Below are 21,524 nucleotides of genomic sequence, written 5' to 3'. Positions count from 1 at the left end.
AACCGAAAAAGAAAAAATCAAAAATTAAACACTATACAAAACAGACGTACTACTTAGTGTGAAGCTGACAGCAGACTGAAGTTATAGTGATGTCTAGAACACAGCAGTGATTAAATGTTTTAAAATTGTCCAAAACATTTACTAACAGATGATGTGAAGTTGCTCTCAGTCTAATGTAACAGCAACGAGTAACAGAACTACAGTTTTAGAGCAATTAAAGCAGTATTCCTGGCTGACTGGATTTAATGTTTAATAGCATAGCACCTACACCCACATACAAAAGATCTTGTGTTTTTTATTTCTAAGAGCTGTGAGTTTAAACCCTAATTTATGAAGGTTTCATTTTTGTTGCACAAGAAGCTACGATATTTAAAGAATCTAGGAAGCAAGAACAAAACATGCTTCTGGAAATGTAGTTAATTTATTAATTAATTGGTAAAAAGAGATTAGGGAAACAATGTTAGTTTTATTTAACACTACCTTAGGTTTCATCAAAACCTATTATTAAAATAACTAATAACAGGTACTTTGCTAAAAGAAAAAAAAAAAGAAGAAAATTTTAGATGCTCCACATCGCAAACAATGAGAATCCCAGACCCTGCCCTTTCCCCTAAGACTAGCAGCTGGAATTAGTGTTACTTAAACTTAGTGTAGTAAACAGCAGCTGCTGCCACAGACAGGGAGACAAAGCCAAGGAAGAAAATTGAACGAGACTTCCACTGGGCTTTCGAGGCACGTAACAGACAGACAATACGCTCCACTTGTCCTTGTGTGTACTCACGACTGCTGCTATTGTCAACGATGAATGTGGCTAGATCACTTTTTTTGAACAAGTTCATCTGAATTTTAATCCAAGACATGGCTTCCATTTCTGTAATTTCACCTAGTTTCAGGAGCCGTTCAACCTGCTGGTTTTCAGTGCTGAAATGGTTAGAGAAGATAGAGTTACACATGCTGCAACCACTTCTGACAGTAACTTATTCAGGCAGAAGTAATAATAAACCCAATCATAAACAAGCACACACAGACACATATACACACGGACCCAAGCACATGCTAACACAAACTCAAACCTGCATATTGACAGCTAGGCACAAATGCATACTAACAGCTGGCCTCAAATGCATACTAACAGCTAGGCTCAAATGCATACTAACAGCCGGGCTCAAATGTATACTAACAGCTGGGCTCAAATGCATACTAACAGCTGGGCTCAAATGCACACTAACAGCCAGGTTCAAATGCATACTAACAGCCAGGTTCAAATGCACACTAACAGCCAGGTTCAAATGCATACTAACAGCCAGGCTCAAATGCATACTAACAGCCAGGCTCAAATGCATACTAACAGCTGGGCTCAAATGCATATTGACAGCTAGGCTCAAATGCATACTAACAGCCGGGCTCAAATGTATACTAAAAGCTGGGCTCAAATGCATACTAACAGCTGGGCTCAAATGCATACTAACAGCCAGGCTCAAATGCATACTAACAGCCAGGCTCAAATGCATACTAACAGCTAGGCTCAAATGCATACTAACAGCTAGGCTCAAATGCATATTAACAGCTAGGCACAAATGCATACTAACAGCTGGGCTCAAATGCATACTAACAGCTAGGCACAAATGCATACTAACAGCTAGGCACAAATGCATACTAACAGCTGGGCTAAAATGCACACTAACAGCCAGGTTCAAATGCACACTAACAGCCAGGTTCAAATGCATACTAACAGCTAGGCTCAAATGCATACTAACAGCCGGGCTCAAATGTATACTAAGAGCTGGGCTCAAATGCATACTAGCAGCTGGGCTCAAATGCACACTAACAGCCAGGTTCAAATGCATACTAACAGCCAGGTTCAAATGCACACTAACAGCCAGGTTCAAATGCATACTAACAGCCAGGCTCAAATGCATACTAACAGCCAGGCTCAAATGCATACTAACAGCTGGGCTCAAATGCATACTGACAGCTAGACTCAAATGCATACTAACAGCCGGGCTCAAATGCATACTAACAGCTGGGCTCAAATGCATACTAACAGCTGGGCTCAAATGCATACTAACAGCCAGGCTCAGATGCATACTAACAGCCAGGCTTAAATGCATACTAACAGCTAGGCTCAAATGCATACTAACAGCTAGGCTCAAATGCATATTAACAGCTAGGCACAAATGCATACTAACAGCTGGGCTCAATTGCATACTAACAGCTAGGCACAAATGCATACTAACAGCTAGGCACAAATGCATACTAACAGCTGGGCTCAAATGCACACTAACAGCCAGGTTCAAATGCACACTAACAGCCAGGTTCAAATGCATACTAACAGCCAGGCTCAAATGCATACTAACAGCTAGGCTCAAATGCATACTAACAGCTAGGCTCAAATGCATACTAACAGCTAGGCACAAATGCATACTAACAGCTAGGCACAAATGCATACTAACAGCTGGGTTCAAATGCACACTAACAGCCAGGTTCAAATGCATACTAACAGCCAGGTTCAAATGCATACTAACAGTCAGGCTCAAATGCATACTAACAGCCAGGCTCAAATGCATACTAACAGCTAGGCTCAAATGCATACTAACAGCTAGGCTCAAATGCATACTAACAGCTAGGCTCAAATGCATACTAACAGCTAGGCACAAATGCATACTAACAGCTAGGCACAAATGCATACTAACAGCTGGGCTCAAATGCACACTAACAGCCAGGTTCAAATGCATACTAACAGCCAGGTTCAAATGCATACTAACAGCTAGGCTCAAATGCATACTAACAGCTAGGCTCAAATGCATACTAATATTTGGGCTCAAATATGCATTAAAAGACTCAAACACACTAACATGGTTAGTTAAAGCTCAGATGAAAAAATCCTTTGACATGTATTAATTATACAGTTGTTGATGTTGTTTAATGATGAAAGTGCTCATGTGACACAATCTCAAATGCTTATATCTGAAAATTAACTCAGTTGTCATAGTGTATTAGTACCAAGGATTATAACAGACCTGAGTCTAAGAACTATCTTGTACTGCTGTGTTTACTGTTCAGATATATTTTAGGCATTTTGAAAGATTCTTCTTATTTTATATAATTATTTTTTTTTTCTTTTTTACATTAGGAAGAGCATCCAGCTATAGAGACCATGCCACAACAGACAGTTGGAGTCTGGACAGCTCCCTGCTAGCCAGCTCCATGTCAAACTGTCCAACCCATACCAGCATGGAAAGCAGATGTTAAACGATGATGATAATGATGAGTTTGCATTAAATTAGTAATTATTATAGTGAATGTTCCTTCTTTAATGCATATCCTGCTGTTATGTAAAAAAAGAAATACTTTTTAGACAAGGCAAAATTCACAAAAATGAAATCTCAAATCCCTACAATTGCTGCTATTTAACCATTTTGGTACCAATCTCTCCCAAGACTGTCCCAGATTCTATGATACAAACTTCTTGCTTTAAAGTGATCAAAATTAAAATCTTCCATCAAAATTCCATGCTAATTTATCTCCCAAACACTAGCTTAGTAATGACAAAGTTAGTTTATTAAATTCTACCTCATTTTCAAAATTATCAAAAACAAAGGTAGTGCATTTCAACTGAAATATGGTAACAAAAGTGTTAAGATGTTTACTGTAGAACCCCTTAGCATTATTAAATGTCAAATATAAAGCTTATTGAGTCACATTCTTTTGAATTATTCAGGTTTTATCTCCTAGCTTCAAAATTTCTACGACCGAGATCTACAAGTGACTAAGGCTGATGGTGACACACTGCGTTTGAGAAGACCTGTCAAGTCCAGTGAGATTAGGGTCATGGCCAATGCCAGTGTCGTGTAACTGGCACCCGTAGTGGTGGCACATAGAAAAACACCCTCCGAATGTTGGGCCTCACAGAGGCAGTGACCTTTAGTGATATACCATGCTTGAGAAGATCTGTCAAGCCAAGTGAGATCATAGTCATGTCTGATGCCAGTGCTACATAACTGGTACCCTTGCTGGTGGTATGTAAAAAGCACCCACTAAACTCTTGGAGTGGTTGGTGGAAGGAAGAGTACCCAGCTGTAGAAACCATGCCAAATCAGATTGGAACCTGGTACAGCTCTCCAGCTTACCAGTTTTCAGTCAAACATTCCAACCCATGCCAGCATAGAAAACAGATGTAAGAGGAAGATGTGATTGTTTACTTTTAGAATGCCATTGTATGATACATATGAGAAGACAGATCTGGCTGGTTCGATCATAAACATGTAGAATATTTGAGCCAGATATGGCTAATCCAAATGCTAAAGGGATACAGAAATCTAACTGAAAATGTATGTTCCATTTGTACCTAAAATTTCCAAACATAACCTTCAGCTAGACACCAGCTCTTGTTGGCCTACCTAAGTTTCTTATCCTTCAATTCTATACCCTACTCTATTGAAGGGATTTGTCTTGTGGGCATTTGATGACCATACCAGTGCTGGTGCCGCATAAAAAGCACCCAGTACACTCTGTAAAGTGGTTGGCATTAGGAAGGGCATCCAACTGTTAAAACCCTATTGAAGCAGACATTACAACTTAGTATAGCCCTCTGAAATATCTCTTCATATTGAACATTCCAACCTGTGCCAGCATGTAAATGGGAAAGCAAAAAGGGAAACAAAAGGAAAATGAAAAGGAAGACAAAAAGGGATGTTAAGTGATAATGATAATTCCCATTTACATCAACATTGAGAAAAATACTGTAAAAACCCCAAAACAATGAAGGACATTATTAAATTGCAAAGAGGGAAATCAAAATATGGGTTGCCTTACCAGTTAACGACAATTGTGTATTTCATGTAGGACATCATCATCTTACTTTCATATAACAATGGAATGTTAATTATAACAAATTGATGGCCTGGAATGAAAGGAGACATTCAAAGAAATTGTTAGATTGCAGAAAGAATGGAAGAAATATTACAAAAGTAACATACAGGTGCAGGTATGGCCTTGTGGTTAAGAAGCTCGCTTAGCAATGACATGGTTCTGGGTTCAGTCTCACTGCATGGCTCCTTGAGCCAAAACATCATGAGTTGATTACAAAGACGGAAATCAAAAGAAGCCCGTTGTATATATACGCATATATCTATGTGTGTGTCTTTGTGCCTGTGTTTGTCCCCACCATCACTGCTTGACATTTGGTGTTGGTGTATTTACATCCCTAAGGAGACTGATAGAATAAGCACTAGGCTAAGCCCTGGGGTACATTTGTTCAACTAAAACCCCCTCAAGGCAGTGCTCCAGCATGGCAACAGTCAAATGACTGAAACAGGTAAAAGAATAAAGAATATAGATGCAGGTATGGCTATGTGGTTAAGAATTTCACTTAGCAACATGTTTTCAGGTTTGGTCCCACTGCACATCACCTTGGGCAAGTGTCTTCTACAATAGCCCCAGGCCAATCGATGGAGTCTGTGTGGAAGTCCATGTGTGTGTGTGTGTGTGTGTGTGTCTTGGGTATGACCTTTAAACTGCATCAGGTAGTGGGACTCTGCTTCAGGAGCTCCAGGGTTTTGAGGAGTGAGAAACCACCACTTACCCACTATTGTTCTCAGCTCTACTCTAACCCAGTGTAATAGCACTTGCCAGGGTCCCAGCTATGGGTCAATTAGTATATTAGAGCTTATGTACCTGGATCCATAAGACACCTTTATGGTTCAATGAAAAATAAGGTGCTGCAGCTATACATTGTTGAGGGCAGACAGCAGTAAGACATTATGCTCATCCACTGCATCCATCTCCATCCCCAGTCATCATGACCTGGTCTTGCCGCTGGATTGAAGATGGTCATGGATGAGATAATGAGGTTGACAGTGTGCAACCCTTGAAATAAAACCGTCATGCATCAGTCATTCCCTAGGATGACTGAACAATCCTCATTGCTCCAATGGATAAACATTGTGTCAGTCTTCTCCTACCACTCGACAGCCAGTGTTGGTTTGTATACATTCCCAAAGCTTAGCAGTTCAGCAAAAGAAACCTTTATAGTTCAGAATAAGTACCAGATTTTTTAAAAAATGTACTCGTGTTAATTTGTTTGACTAAACCCTTCAAGGTGTGGAGGCGCGTGGCTTAGTGGTTAGGGTGTCAGCACCATGACCGGAAGATTGTGGTTTCGATTCCTGGACCGGGCGATGCATTGTGTTCTTGAGCAAAACACTTCATTTCACGTTGCTCCAGTCCACTCAGCTGGCAAAAATGAGTAACGCTGCGATGGACTGGCGTCCCGTCCAGCTGGGGAACACATACGCCATAGAAACCGGGCCCATGAGCCTGGCTAGGCTTTAAAAGGGCGCATTTATTTTTTTATTAAACCCTTCAAGGTGGTGCCCCAGCATGGCCACAGTCAATGACTAGAACATGTAAAAGATAAAAGACAGGGTGGGAGAGGTATTTGTCACTTTGCGAATCACTGAGTTAAATGACTAATTCTTTTGGGTAAAAGAAAAAGAAGTCCAAACAACCCCAAAAAATTAATCAAAATTAAACAAAATTAAAATTCTTTATTATAAGTAGTGTGCCATTGCAAAACTTTGGTGGATCAAGGTTTCAAAGAAGTAACACTGGTGCCCAATCTAGAGGTACAAGTTGTGAGGTGGCAGGCCGGGTGGTGTTAGACTATTTAAGAATTCAACAGGATAATTCACAGCTTCATCAATGTTAAGTACAATGTCAATGGAATTGTAGATGTGATGCTCACCTGAAGTTTAATGTTCAAATCATCAACTGCCCCATTCTTTGGAGCTAAAATGGCACGGATTTTCAGCCAGCTGTGATCTGTAAACTGATTTCTCGGGTTAAGTAACACCTTATTTATTAGTTCCTTTAAATCAGATACCATATGTCCAAAAAGCAACTTTACCCAGCCATCCTTCTTGCCAACCTAAGTGCCATTACCCATGTCCATCTGTTGCTTTGAAAAGGTTCTATATGCATCATCACCACTGAGCTGCACTCTCATGTTGGTTGCAAGTCTCAGCTTTTGCACACTGCTCCCTAGGTAGGACTTTATGCTGACATTTACCTCGTCAGCTCTTGTCCCCTTTGGAACCACAAGAAGGGTTTGTCTAAAGTCTCTTGCATGCAAGACTGTGGCACTTCCCATGAGCCTAATGATGTGTCTCAGATCCTGAGGGGCCATGTCAAAAGCTTCAAAGGAAACCTTATGGCTCATTGTCGCCTCATCCCCGATGATCAACCTGCATTCACCCAGAAGTTTGCCTTTTATAGAACCACGACTGATGCAGCAGTTTGCCTTCTCTTTCTTGGACAGGTCCAAAGGGAGTTTGAAACAGGAATGAGCTGTGCAGCCACCACTTAGCAGAGTTGCAGCTATTCCACCTGATGCCACTGCCATGGCAATGCGTTTCATTTGGTGCAGTTTAGCCAGAAAAAAAGTTGATGACAAATGTCTTGCTACTTCCAGCTGGAGCATCCAAAAAGAAAAGACTTCCTCTTTCACTTTCAATGCTCGAAATAATGGTCTTATAAACACCCAGTTGGTCCTCCATCAGATTGTGTTCATTATCAGCTACATACGCCATCATTTCCTCGGTGTCATAGCTGATTTCTCCCAGGTACTCAATTGCGAGATTACTGCCTGCTCCAGTTGAGGCAGACCAAATGTGGCAATGCCTTAACCTCCCATAGCTTGCACGAGTGTGCAGGTCAAGTAATACCTCACTGTAAATGGCATTATTGAATGAGGTTTGCCTTTGAATCCTTCCTAGGATGTCTTCTGCCATGCTGCTTTTGTGGGTCACCCAAAGCTGGAGAGGTTCACCCAAGCCACATGTCATCAACATGATAGAAAATATCTGGCACAGCTGACTTGGTGCTCTGCTGACTTCTCCAAAGTCTGGTCCTAGTGAGCATCATCTTCCAATAGTCCATGTTTGGCGTAGGCTTCTGTGTAGGTCATGCAGACTCCCCCAGTGTGTCTTCGAAGGCCTGTGAATAATGTAGGACCTCTGACAGTGTGCAGCAGTAGATGCTGAAAGAAGCACTCCAGCTGATTAGGATTCACAGTGTACACCGCCTGATGGTACCACTTCTGAAGACTGCATCTTCTTCCCAGCCCTCAATGCGAGTTCCTTGACCTCAGTGCTCAGCTGGTACTTTTTCATCAACCATGAAGGGATGAAACACAAAGTTGACCTTGGCGGCATTTGAACTCAGAACATAAAAAATAGATCATCATCATCATCATGATTTAAAGTCTGTTTTCCTTACTGGTATAGGTTAGACAGATTGACTGGAGCTGGTAAGCTGGAGAGCTGCAGCAGGCTCCAATTTTCTGCTTTGGTATGGTTTTTACAGCTGGATGCCCTTCCTAATGCCAACCACTTCACAGAGTGTACTGTCTTTTACTTGTCACCATCATGGGTCCACTTTTATGTGATGATGATGGTTTCAGATTTAGGTACAAGGTTTAGGAATTTGAAAGGAGGTGCTATAGTTGATAACTTTGATTCCAGTACTCGACTGGTACTTTCATTTTATCGAACACCACCCACCGGCAGAATGAAAGGCAAAGTTGACTTCAGCAGGATTTGAGCTCAGTATCTAAGTAATTGAAACAAACACTGCAAAATTATTTTTTCCAATGCTCTAATGATTTGGCCAGTCCACCACCCTTGCAATGATGATGATGATGATAATAATAATAATAATAATAATAATAATAATAATAATAATAATAATGCCCTGATGCAGTACCAGGCAGTGGTTCTCGTGACTTCTGATCTTAACTGATTGGAAGTGTTATCATGTACATTGTTTTGTCTTGGTATAAAAGATGGGCTACAGCAAATATTCTGCTCAATACCACAGATTTGCTTGTCAGCTGTTTGACCCTAACCAGTTGAGCATGTCCCTTAGTGGCTGACGTTATGTGCATCTCTGATCACGAGCAGAAGTAGTGGGGGAGCATCATAGCCATGTGTCGAGAAGGATTCTTTGGGGTTTGAATAATTCACCCCTGGAAACATGGGTGTTTCATTCAACATCCTTAAACAATCCTTATTCAGGGACCTTTTAAGCGGGATGGGTTACTCGACCAGAAGAAAATTCTAACTGCGACATGACCTGCAAGGTCATGAGCTGTTTATCTTGATATGAGATCACCATGTTGCGCACATATGGTTGTGATGCATGTGCCCGGTGTACCCTTATCAGACAGGTAGTCATGATGGGTATACTGAGCTTCGTATATTTTACCCCAGTGTCACTTTGATGGCATGCACTGCTCTCTCACTCAATAATAATAATAATCCTTTCTACTATAGGCACAAAGCCTGAAATTTGGGGGTGGGGGTAGTCAATTACATCAACATCAATACATGATTGGTACTTATTTTATCGACCCTGAAAGGATGAAAGGCGAAGCTGACCTCTGCAGAATTTGAACTCAGAACCTGATGATGATGGATGAAATACTGCTTAGCATTTTGCCCAGCATGTTAATGATTCTGCCAGGTTGCTGCCTTGTACAATAATAGGGTCAATTCTACTGAAACTTCAAGAGAATTTTTAAAGAGGTTGGGAATACTTTGCAAAATTAGTGTCATACAACAATCAGTTTCATTAGGAACTGCACACATTTTAAGGAAAGTATTACCTGTCTGAGGTCCTTGTTGTGACTTGACTGCTAACTAAATACTCCCATGCATTTTTCATCTACACTACATGACAAAGTAATAGTAATAGTCTCCAGTTTAAGCAAAAGATGAGCAATTCTGAGAGAAGAGAGTGAGTTAATACCGTCATCTCCAGTACTTGACAGGTATTTTATTTTTAATAATCATAGAAAAATGGTTTTTGATTTAAGCACAAGGCCAGCAAATTTGGAGGGAAGGGTTAGTTGATATTAAAAATCACAGTACTTGATATCAATAATCCCAATACTTCATTTTGACATGAAACCCAGAGGGATGAAAGACAAAATTAATCCCATAGGTGAAGAAATACTCCAAGGTATTTTGTACAACATCCTAATGATTATGATAGCTTGCATGCAGCCTTTGACCCCACAGGAACTGAACTCAGAATGTAAAAATTTGGAAGAACTACCCCAAGACATTTCGTGTAATGATTCTGTCAGCTTGCTGCCACAACAACAGATGAAGACAAAAGTAAAACCTGGAACATTTTACATGCACAAACATTATTCATATTCAGTACATCCAATTCTAAAGATATAGGGCACACTTGTTTTGTGTTTTAGCTCCCATCACATGTGCTGTAATGCACAAGTAAGAATCTGTCAAGATGTAACACTGAACCAGATCCTATGCTATAATGCTGGCTGTGTCACCACACAAAGACAACTGATGAGCACAATGGTTTCAGTCCCTTAAAACCATTATCATCATCATGTCATCATCATCACGTTTGATGCCTGCTTTCCATGCAGGCATGGGTTGGACGGTTTGACATGGAGCTGGCTAGCAGGGAGCTGTCCAGAGTCCGATTGTTTCTTGTGGCATGGTTTCTATGGCTGGATGCCCTTCCTAATGCCAACCACTTTGACACGCCTGTATCTGTAGAAGACAGTGAAAATAGCTAATAAAATCAAAACCAGACAACTGGGTGTTGCTGTTTAGATGCTGGTGGTTTGGAACAGCTGACTGGACACTGAAATTGGTTTTGGAACAGTACTAATAGGCACTGAAGGCAAACACACATATGCACACTGCACGTAAAAAGTACCATTCGAGCATGATCGCTACCAGCATAACCTTACTGGCACTTGTGCCGGTGCCACATGAAAAAACATTCGAGCAAGGTGGTTGCCAGTGCCACTGGACTGGCTCTTATACAGGTGGCGTGTAAAAAGCATCATTTGAGCGTGGCCGCTGCCAGTACTGCCTGTCTGGCCCTCATGCCAATGGCACGTAAAAGCACCCACTACACTCTCAGAGTGGTTGGCGTTAGGAAGGGCATCCAGCTGTAGAAACTCTGCCAGATCAGATTGGAGCCTAGTGCAGCCATCTGGTTCTCCAGTCCTCAGTCAAATTGTCCAACCCATGCTAGCATGGAAAGCGGACGTTAAACGATGATGATGATGACGATGATGTAGAAATATACACTTAGAGACAGAGGGAGGGAGAGATAGAGAGATAGCATAATTAAATTATTGAACACACCTGACATAAATATTTTCCCTCTCTTCATATACAAAGGGAAATACATTTGCACATGTAAACAGAGAGCATAAGAAAAATATTAAAATAAGAAGGCGCAGGAGTGGCTGTATGGTAAGTAGCTTGCTAACCAACCACATGGTTCCGGGTTCAGTCTCACAGCATGGCATCTTGGGCAAGTGTCTTCTGATATAGCCCCGGGCCGACCAATGCCTTGTGAGTGGATTTGGAAGACGGAAACTGAAAGAAGCCTGTCGTATATATATGTGTGTGTGTGTGTGTATTTGTGTGTCTGTGTTTGTCCCCCTAGCATTGCTTGACAACCGATGCTGGTATGTTTACGTCCCCGTCACTTAGCGGTTCGGCAAACGAGACCGATAGAATAAGTACTGGGCTTACAAAGAATAAGTCCCGGGGTCGAGTTGCTCGACTAAGGCGGTGCTCCAGTATAGCCGCAGTCAAATGACTGAAACAAGTAAAAGAGTAAAGAGTAATAAATGTCTGATGTCAGATAGGTCAGCATCGAATCAGAGATGCCAAATAAGCAGCACCAAAACAGATATGCCAAAATGTCTTAAACCCTAATAAAATAGGTACTAACCCAAATAATTGCTTCAAACACAAGTACGAACCCTGAACTTTTGGGAGAAATAGTTAGCCAATCAAATCATTAAGTTGACCCAGTAACTTGACTGGAATTTAATTTATCAACCCTGAAAGAATGAAATGCAAAGCTGACCCTGTAATGAACTGGAATAATTACTGCAAGGTATTTTTTCTGATGCTGTAACAATACTACCAATCCACTGACCTGGTGTTAAACTAAGTATATTCTTTCTAATTTTGACATAAAGCCAACAATTTCTTGGGGAAGGGGCACAAGAATAACATTGACTTCAGTAGTTGACTGGCAATTGTTTTATTGACATCTGAAAGGTAAAGTCAACCTCGGTTGCATTTGAACACAGAATGTAAAGCTGAAAGAAGTACTAAACTAAATAGTACAAAGAAAACAAGAGTACTTACCACAGATAAACAACCTTACGACTTTCCACATTATATGACTCCGGATCAGGGGCTGGATCAACATGATAAAGAGCTGATTTTTTTCAGGTTTACTAAATGTAAGGTTGGCAATGTACCTGCGATTAAGTTCACCATTATCAAGAAAGGCTTCAGGTCCAAAATATTTCTTGATTTTTTTCCATCCAGCTCCTCCAGGTTTCAGAACTAAATATTGAAACAGAAAAAAATAGATTTTCAAATGACAAAAAGAAAAATATTAAAAAGAAATCGGTGAAATTTGATTATTTAATAATTACATAAGTAAATAAATTGCTTGAAATAATCCAGTTAAAATAGCTCAGTCTTTAGCATTGACACCAGGATATAAAACAGCTCCTGTCTAACCTTTCAACCCATGCCAGCATGGAAAACAGACATTAAATAATGATGATGATAAATGACCAAGCTTATAGAGGTAACACGATTTGCAGAAAATATCAATTTTATTATTTTTGGCAGATGTTTAACATCATTATCAGAATAACAATAAAATTTAATTCCACAATTAAAGGATTAAGAAAAAAGGGTTGGACAGTTCAATATTCTGGAGTATCAACAATTCAGTGCATGTAATAAATGTAATTTATTATTACATTATATTGGTGTTTGTCATGTATCTAAAACACATGGACATGCAACCTACCAACACAGCAGTCATAGAATAGATTAACTATAAATAAGTAAAAAGCACACATATACATGAAACAAACACCAGCAAAAAACAAACATATATACACACACCCATACAAAACCAGGGATGTGCTGCCTGGGTAGGCAAGGTAGGCAGTGCCTACCCTGAATAAAATTGATTGATAGCAATATTTTTCCTTTTCTGGCAAAATATGCACCTAATTCAATAAAATTATGAAGGTTACGCTGATTACTATGCATAAAATGTAAAACATTAAATTTTTTTGTAGATTAGGTAGGCATAATTCGCTCCTGCCTTTCAATCTCAGTATTAAAGCTACGCATAGTACCCAAGGTCAATAAGATGCCCTGTGCTGAATTGTCTATGCACTGAATTGTCGTGTCATGCAATATTCTATTGTCTTGTAAGCAAGACAGAGTGTTGTGTAAAGATACACAATTTATGAGAGACGAGCAAAACACCCGCCGCCCGTCCAATGGATGGTGCTGAATCATAGCTGCTGAATAAAAAGCAATCAGTGTTTTCTTTTCATTAAAAAATAATTAAGCATGTCTTTATTTCAATAAAATTTTTGGTTTTGTTAAATGAAGTTAAGGCAAAAAGAAATAGTCTTTCCTTTCTTCATGCCAAGTTTGAAGAAAATATCTCTTTTGCATCTTACTTTTTTGGTCTCTTAAATATACTGCATTTTGTGGCATTATTTCAAGCCAGCCGGCTTTTTTTGTGCAAACTGCACATGCATTTTTCTCACATACACGTAGAATTGATCTCAACAGCTGATGTACTTGCAAGTACAAATGCACGTTCCCACGGCTTTATCAATCACATTCTCACCTGGAATTGATTTTGTAATTTTTTCAAGACTTATACATGCCCTGATACCATTGGTATCTACATACCAAATTTGAGCACAATCGGATCGAGGATGCCTGAGATCCTGGAAGACACACACAGAACGGATTTTATATAATAGATATTCAAGAGATGTATAAAGGAAATTTAAAAGCAATTAGTGTAAACGTTATTCTGTGGTATATATTTTGGTCAATCCTGAATGAGCAAACCATCAAATAAAATGATGATGTTGCTGTGTAGCCCCAAGCCAGCTCTGATCAGACAGATTCATGGTATGCAGTTTGTCAGTCAAATAACTAAATGTGATCCCCAACAAATGTATTATTCATGATTCAAAGACAGTGTTGTTGTCATTGTCTAACCTCAGATCATCCCTAAGAGAGTTAGCAGGCTCAATGATCAAAGGCATTCCAGTTGTGGCTGTCTCATCTTTATTTTAGATACAGTTTAACTAGGATTATGTCACTGAGGAAAAGTGAAAAGTGTGAATAGAATGATGGTGATGCACTTGCTTTCACAGATCCCAAGAAGAAAGAAGTATGGAAATTTTACTATGTTACTAGGAAAGGTTGCTGAATGTGGAGAATGCACATGGAAGTGAGCAAATTTATCCCATGTAGACACAGACAAACAGACCAGCTACTGAAGTAACAGCTGTATTTTTGAACGTGTGATTAAGGCTATGAAAGTAAGTAAAGTAGTTGGCTAACCAGAGATCACTACTAAGATATAGAAAATATCCAGTGAAGTACATCACAAGCTAGTCGCTCACATAATCAATCAGAGAGGAGAAACCTTATTATTAACAACTGTAGAAGCATCAAATTATTGGACCAGGTTATGAAAATACAAATAGCTATAGCACAACAAATTAGGAAGAAAAGTAGCTTAGGTGAGATGCAGTTTGGATTAATGTTCAGAGCACTACCAGTACTCTCTTCCTAGAGAGACAATTGAAGAAGTTTGTGGTTAAGAGTAAACACACTATATTTAGAATATATTGATATGGAGAAGGCTTTTGATTGGGTACCAGACTTTGTGGTTTGGTAGTCACTAAGAAAAGGTGTACATGAATGTCTTGAGAGCCAATCAAGTCATCCACAAAGATGCTGTCAGCAAAATGAGAGTTAGCAATGAGTTCAAAACGAATGCTGATAGGAGTCAATCAAGGCCAAGTTCTCAGCCCTCTCTTGTTTATTTCTAAGCCATAAGAGAGGAGTTTATGCTTGGTCATCTATAAGAACATCTATATGCTGATGACCTGGTTCTTGGAGCTGAATTTGTCAAAGAATTGAAAAAGAAATTCCAAATGAAGAAGCAAAACCTAGAACTAAAAAGTCTCAAAGTAAACAAAGCAATGACAAAAGTTTTAAGCTGGAAAGAAGACAAGACTCTACTTATATCAGAGATAAAGCTATACTGAATAAGCGATAAAAAGTATTACTCCCTATCAAATGTATACTGTGGGTGTACAAGAGATGCAGCAGAATCATAGGCAGGTTGACTGAGAAGAAAAACTGTGCATAGGAGTAATTAACAGCAGGGATACCCATGAAATAAAGGCTTAAATGTTTGGAAGGTTTTCTATAAATAGTTGATAGCTATGAGACCTAATTTACTGTGGAGATGGATATTCCCAAAGCAGTGGTAAAATTTCAGGGGGTTATTATCTCAACTGGAAACGATGAGATTCTCTCTCTGAGAGAATACTCTGACATTGTGGTATAGTCTGATTTAATAAAAAAAAGTAGTCTTGTGTGTTGAGCTGATAGTGCCATGGAAAGGCAACATGGAGTAGGCACATAAAAAGAAGGGCCTAAAATATGAAGGACTTCAGTAGCTGTATGGGGCACGAGGATGATAGCTCATGGTGCTACCTGTAGAAATGAGATGACAATTTGTAACTAGACCCACATTAAACAATATGGTTTGCATTAGACTTACAAAGGTGAGTAGAGCAGTGATTTGCAAACTCCAGGGGGAAGCAGAGAATGCATCATCATGGATATAATGTGAAAGAAGAACCAAGGCTGACAGCAAAGAACACATCCTCAGTAAGTAGTAAAGCATCGTTACTTGGTTAAGTGGTTACAGCTACCCCAAGTTTCGTGTGGTGACTGCATGGATAATATGAGGAAACAAAGCATCAATACTGTCTGAATAAAACTGTCGAAAGGTGCTAAAATTGGATCATTTCGGTTTGAACGGCAGTTTTTTCTAGCAGTGTCATATGAAATTGTCACCCATAATTATGACCCTAGTATCGATCTATTGCATTTCATTCTGTTTTAGTGTTAGGGTTAAGGATGGGGGAAAGGGTATCTTTTTTTCTTCAGAAACAAGGGACATATTCATACGGCACAGAATGTTTTCACCTCAATAGACGTCATTGATTGGTTGAAATTGCAGAAATTGAAGAAAAAAAACAACAAATATCTTACAAACTATAGAATTTTCTCTATAAAACCAAAAGAAAAAGATGTTTTATAAACACATTCTACCAGTATACAAAGTTTAAAAGTGTTTAGTTACGTTGAAATTATTTTAAAAAACTGCTGTTCAAACTGAAAAGATCCGTCGAAAGATGCCAAAATTTTCGTACAATTTGCACTGCAGGACAATGTTTACCGGCCAACAGACCATGAGGGTCCACTAGTGCAAGCTCTATGCAAAACATATCTGAAGAACAATAATGGCTCATGTCGTCTGAAAGAAAATGTCTATAAAGATGGGATGATCACAGCTAAAGTGCATTTGATCACAGGTTTATATTATGAGGCTGACCTTGAAACATACCTACAAAAAAGGCGTCTATGCAGTCATTCGAGTAGCTAGCAATAGCACCCAAGTCGGATCTTTTCGGTTTGAACGGCAGTTTTTTCTAGCGGTGTCATATGAAATTGTCACCCATAATTATGACCCTAGTATCGATCTATTGCATTTCAATCTGTTTTAGGGTTAGGGGGAAGGGTATCTTTTTTTCTTCAGAAATGTAAATAAACCCAATCTGTTTCTTAAACGAGGGGCATATTCATACGGCACAATGTTTTCACCTCAATAGACGTCATTGATTGGTTGAAATTGCAGAAATTAAAGAAGAAAAACAACAAATATCTTACAAACTATAGAATTTTCTCAATAAAGCCAAGAGAAAAAGATGTTTTATAAACACTTTCTACCAGTATACGAAGTTTAAAAGTGTTTAGTTACGTGGAAATTATTTAAAAAAACTGCTGTTCAAACCAAAAAGATCCGTCGAAAGATGCCAAAATTTTCGTACAATTTGCACTGCAGGACGTTTACCGGCCAACAGACTATGAGGGTCCACTAGTGCAAGCTCTATGCAAAACATATCTGAAGAACAATAATGGCTCATGTCGTCTGAAAGAAAACGCCTATAAAGATGGGATGATCACAGCTGAAGTGCATTTGATCACAGGTTTATATTATCAAGCTGACCTTGAAACAAACCTACAAAGAAGGCGTTTATGCAGTCATTCTAGTAGCTAGCAATAGCACCCAAGTCTCCCTTAGATCACACTCTACCATCATAAAAAATATATAGGACGCACTGGAAATTATATGTAGTCATTGATATGCTAGATGGTCACAACTGGAAGGCTTTTCAATATGGCTCTGCTTGGTCAGAGCTGACCTCGGGCTACACAAAAACAATTCAATGAATGGCAACAGTAATTAAAAATAAATAATAAAATGCTTTAGATTTGAAACAAAGCAGTGGAAAAAAAGTAATTGAAATAATGCCCAATTCTCGTTAATTGTACCATTTTAACAAAACATCAAACAGAAGGATTGTCTGTAATTTTAAGTCGGCGCTGACTAATCAAACCTTATGATCAAAGCATTGTCATCATCATCAGGTTTTTTTGGTTTTTTTTTGGCAGATAGCGTACTATGGACAACATTACCCAGTGTGTCCTTCCATGTTTTTTTGTTGTTTTTTTTTTTGCATGGTAGGGTATAATTTGAGAGTTGAATTGACTGCTATTTCTAGTAGATTGAATGTCAATCCACGTGACTCAATGGCAAAAGGTGAAGGTCATAATGTCTTGTAGAATTTAACGGTTCAAGATTTGATTGAAAAAGAAATCCAAAGTCAAAAGATAGTGTTGAAGAGAATGTGAAGAATTAATATAAACGTAATAAACATTGAGGAATGATTTGAAATTACATCGATAAACAACTAAAAAAAAAAAACTATGCAGCTTTAACAGGCGATCGTATAAAATGAAACATTTAAAAATATACACTATTTGAAAAATTAACACGCCAATCCTATTTTCACCGAACATTATTTTAGCTTTCGTTTTCATATTTATTTACTTGGGTTTACTCTCCATTTACGATGTTTCAACAGACATACAAAATAATTTTTAAAAAATGACAGCAATCAGGTTTTGTCAACAAATAAACTAGATAGCATGAAAAATTTGACCTTTTGAACCCTGAAACCCAAAACAAACGCAAGGGCTGAGTCAGTAAGGTACACACCCGAATGACAAAGATTTTCAAAACTAACTGAAGGCAGTTTAGTTTAATTTTATGAAGTATTTTCGATAAAAATAACAGTAACCATTATTATCACCATTAAGAAAAATAATACTGTATTTCTGAGTTAGAATGTAAAGCTAAATAAAACTCCTTGCACTAGGAAAGTTTCTTGAATAAACCCAAAACAGACGGAATATACATATTAGTTCCACCTCATTTTTAATGGACTGGAAACATTTGGATGTCACGCACTCATTTCCATGCTATTATAAATGAGGGGACATATGACTTGTGAAAAGAAATATTAGAATGATGAACTAAGGAGTTGGGGAATTGCTGTGAGATTAAGAGAAATTCATTAAGAGAGAGGGCGAAAATGCTAATCCGAAAGGAAGGTTGTTCTATATCAAAGACAACTAAATCATTAGAAAATTATGATATGAATATTGCTATCATTTGAAATATCTTTCTAGTGAACAATTGAAAAAGGGCTGTAGTGTTACCAATTTAATATATAGTATGAGACATCGAGGGTGGGCCTCTAAATGATCAGTCACTTGACCATGGCTGACCTAAGATTAAATAACCAATCAAACAAGAAATCGATTAAAACAGTGATTAGTTCTTGTCATGTGGGTTTATATCAAAAATAGTACATTTTTTGGTACTGTTTTCTTTTTAAAAAGTCTCTACACGATCGCTCGACCTGCTAGAAATAGCAGCCAAATCTCAATTCACACGCATTAAGTAAAACGTAACCCCTGAGGTACACACGAAAAGATGTGATGGTCAAGGCCATGACGCCTTTGATCATAGGTTGCCGACGAGAACAAACCCAGAGCTATAGCTGTTCCTTTATTCGAAACAATACCAGTTGTCAAAATAGCATGAAATGACGGCGATTTTTTTTTGTATTTAGTCCTTTCAGCACCATGAGATGTTATCCCAGTGGAATGAACAGAACTTTTAATATAACTGTGTTTGTGCCTATTGCTATGGTCATAAAAATAGATTCAAATACATTGACTCACTATGAAATATAATAAAAAGTATCCTCCGATATCTTCATAGTCCAACAATAAATAAAAGGTTTCGAGGGTTTAGTATTATTAGTACTTTTTTTTTTTAAACTTCATTAAAGGTAAAAGGTTCGGAAGGAATTAACTGACAAAACCGTCTTCGGTGATGATGCAATAATGTTAATAATAAAATAATAGTTTTTTCTAAGGGCCAGCAATTTTAAGAGGAGAGAGAAGTCAATTACACTGACCAAAGTACTCAACTAATACTTATTTTATCGACCCTGAAAGGGCGAATGTCAAAGCTGACCTCAGCAGCATTTGAACTTAGAAAGTAGTGTTAATAATAATAATAATGAATATCTTTAAACAGTCACTCGTAAAATAAATCTTTTATATCAAAGAGAAAGTAATTTATGAAAAGAAATATATGTGGGTGTTGACAACAGTTGTTGGAAGGTGTATAGTTTAGGGTGGAGGACTTACTTTGGTTGGCAATTTCTTCAGCGTCTATGACATTACAACGAAGATTCTTTAACATATCCATGACAGTAGTCTTTCCTGAGGCTATACCACCTGTTAAGCCTACAATATACATGGTTGCAGTGTTCTTATAAACCCACGAGTAAGGTGAACAAGGAAAGTTACAGTAGATAGTTTGGGGTAAAACGAAAATGCAATTTCAATCGAACTTTTTTCTTCTCTCTCTCTCTCAGACCGCCGTTTGTTTGAAATGAGAAAGTAGAGGTGATGATACTATAGGTTTTTCAGCTTGTTTTCCTTGTTTTAAGAATTTCTTCTGTATTGTTTGGTCTTCTTTGGTATTTTTAGTGAAATATTTTGTGTTAAAGTGTAAAAGTTGTTAAATAAGGAAGAAAGGTTTACAGAACGAAGTCCTAGAAAGGTAGGGTAGAAAAAAAAAACGAAAATTTTCCGGTGATGATCTAGATGTGTACCCGAGTAAAAATTCGAAACTAATAAAGCTTCATGAGAAAACTTTGAAGGATAAAACAACAGAGAAATAAAAATGAATGAATGGAATAAATTCGTAAATTTTAAAAAGACTGTTCAAAGAATTTTAAAAAAATTTTGAAATATTAAAAAGGTAATAATAAAAAACAGTAGATGTGAAATGAAGATGAAATAAAATGATTCAAAACATAATCAATAAAAAACGATAATAAAGAGCTATCTTAGCTCATCAGAAGAACATAATATAATATGATATATTATGAGGATCGATCGATTAATCCAACCAGCCGAAATATTCGACCGTGCGATTTGAGATCTAGAACTTCACAGAGTGTACAGACTGTTAAGGAATGCATGCACGTAAACGTGCATAGTTTTGCAAACATAAAACGAAACAGACGCTCGCATGCACTTAGGTTGGCTGGTTCGCGTCTACACTGGTCCATCTTAAGCCTTTGAGAATTTAAAATAGTTAACGAGAAATCTGTGAGCTATGCTAATGGTTAAAGTATTATAAGCATTACATCGTTATTTTGTACTGCTGCATCGTCTTCGGAAGCAAAACTTGGTCAGCATAGTTGTTGTTGTTGAAGTTGAGATTGTTCAAGACATAGTCAGATGGCAGCTCCTTGTTTTCAAAAAATTTTTCCTCAGCTTTGATCCGATTTATATTGAGGTTACAAAGTTTTAGTTTTTTTAACAATCATTATTCTTTTCTCTGTTGGATTCTAGGCCAATTTTTTTCCCCATATTAATGTTTAATTTGATCATTTTCAAGTTTAAAAAAAAATTGATGTCTAAAATGGGGTAAAATGAGTAATATTTAATTTCAATAATTTCTTCTCTATAATTGCATGGTGAGTTTATTAATTATGTTGATTTTTTTTTCATTTATTATTTAGTCAAGTTTTGTTAATTTCATATCAATGTGCCGTTTTTCCCTTATCTTCTTTCGTTTGACTTGATACACTCTACTCTTAACTTGTTTCAGTCATTTGACTGTGGCCATGCTGGAGCTCCGCCTTTTGTCGAGCAAATCGACCCAGGACTTATTCTTTGTAAGCCTAGTACTTATTCTATCGGTTGTTTTGCCGAACCGCTAAGTGACGGGAACGTAAACACACCACCATCGGTTGTCAAGCGATGTTGGGGGAACAAACACAGACACACAAACATACACACACACACACATATATATATGTATATATATATATATATATATATATATATATATATATATATATATATATATATATATTA

General features: G+C 38.0%; 1 protein-coding gene across 1 annotated transcript; it reads right to left on the bottom strand.

Annotated features, from left to right (window-relative positions):
• Positions 1 to 286: 286 nt before the first annotated feature.
• Positions 287 to 20,314, bottom strand: LOC115219811 (dephospho-CoA kinase domain-containing protein). Its single transcript, XM_029790086.2, has 4 exons — positions 19,779 to 20,314; positions 12,216 to 12,419; positions 4,816 to 4,903; positions 287 to 921 (listed from the first exon to the last, which is right to left on the bottom strand). Exons 1-4 carry the CDS (start codon positions 19,888 to 19,890, stop codon positions 636 to 638), a joined length of 690 nt encoding a protein of 229 aa, XP_029645946.1. The 5' UTR covers positions 19,891 to 20,314; the 3' UTR covers positions 287 to 635.
• Positions 20,315 to 21,524: the final 1,210 nt, after the last annotated feature.

Source organism: Octopus sinensis, linkage group LG15 (genome assembly GCF_006345805.1).
Source record: "Octopus sinensis linkage group LG15, ASM634580v1, whole genome shotgun sequence".
In the NCBI taxonomy this organism is placed as follows: Eukaryota; Metazoa; Mollusca; class Cephalopoda; order Octopoda; family Octopodidae; genus Octopus; species Octopus sinensis.
This window is presented reverse-complemented; position numbering and strand designations above follow the sequence as displayed.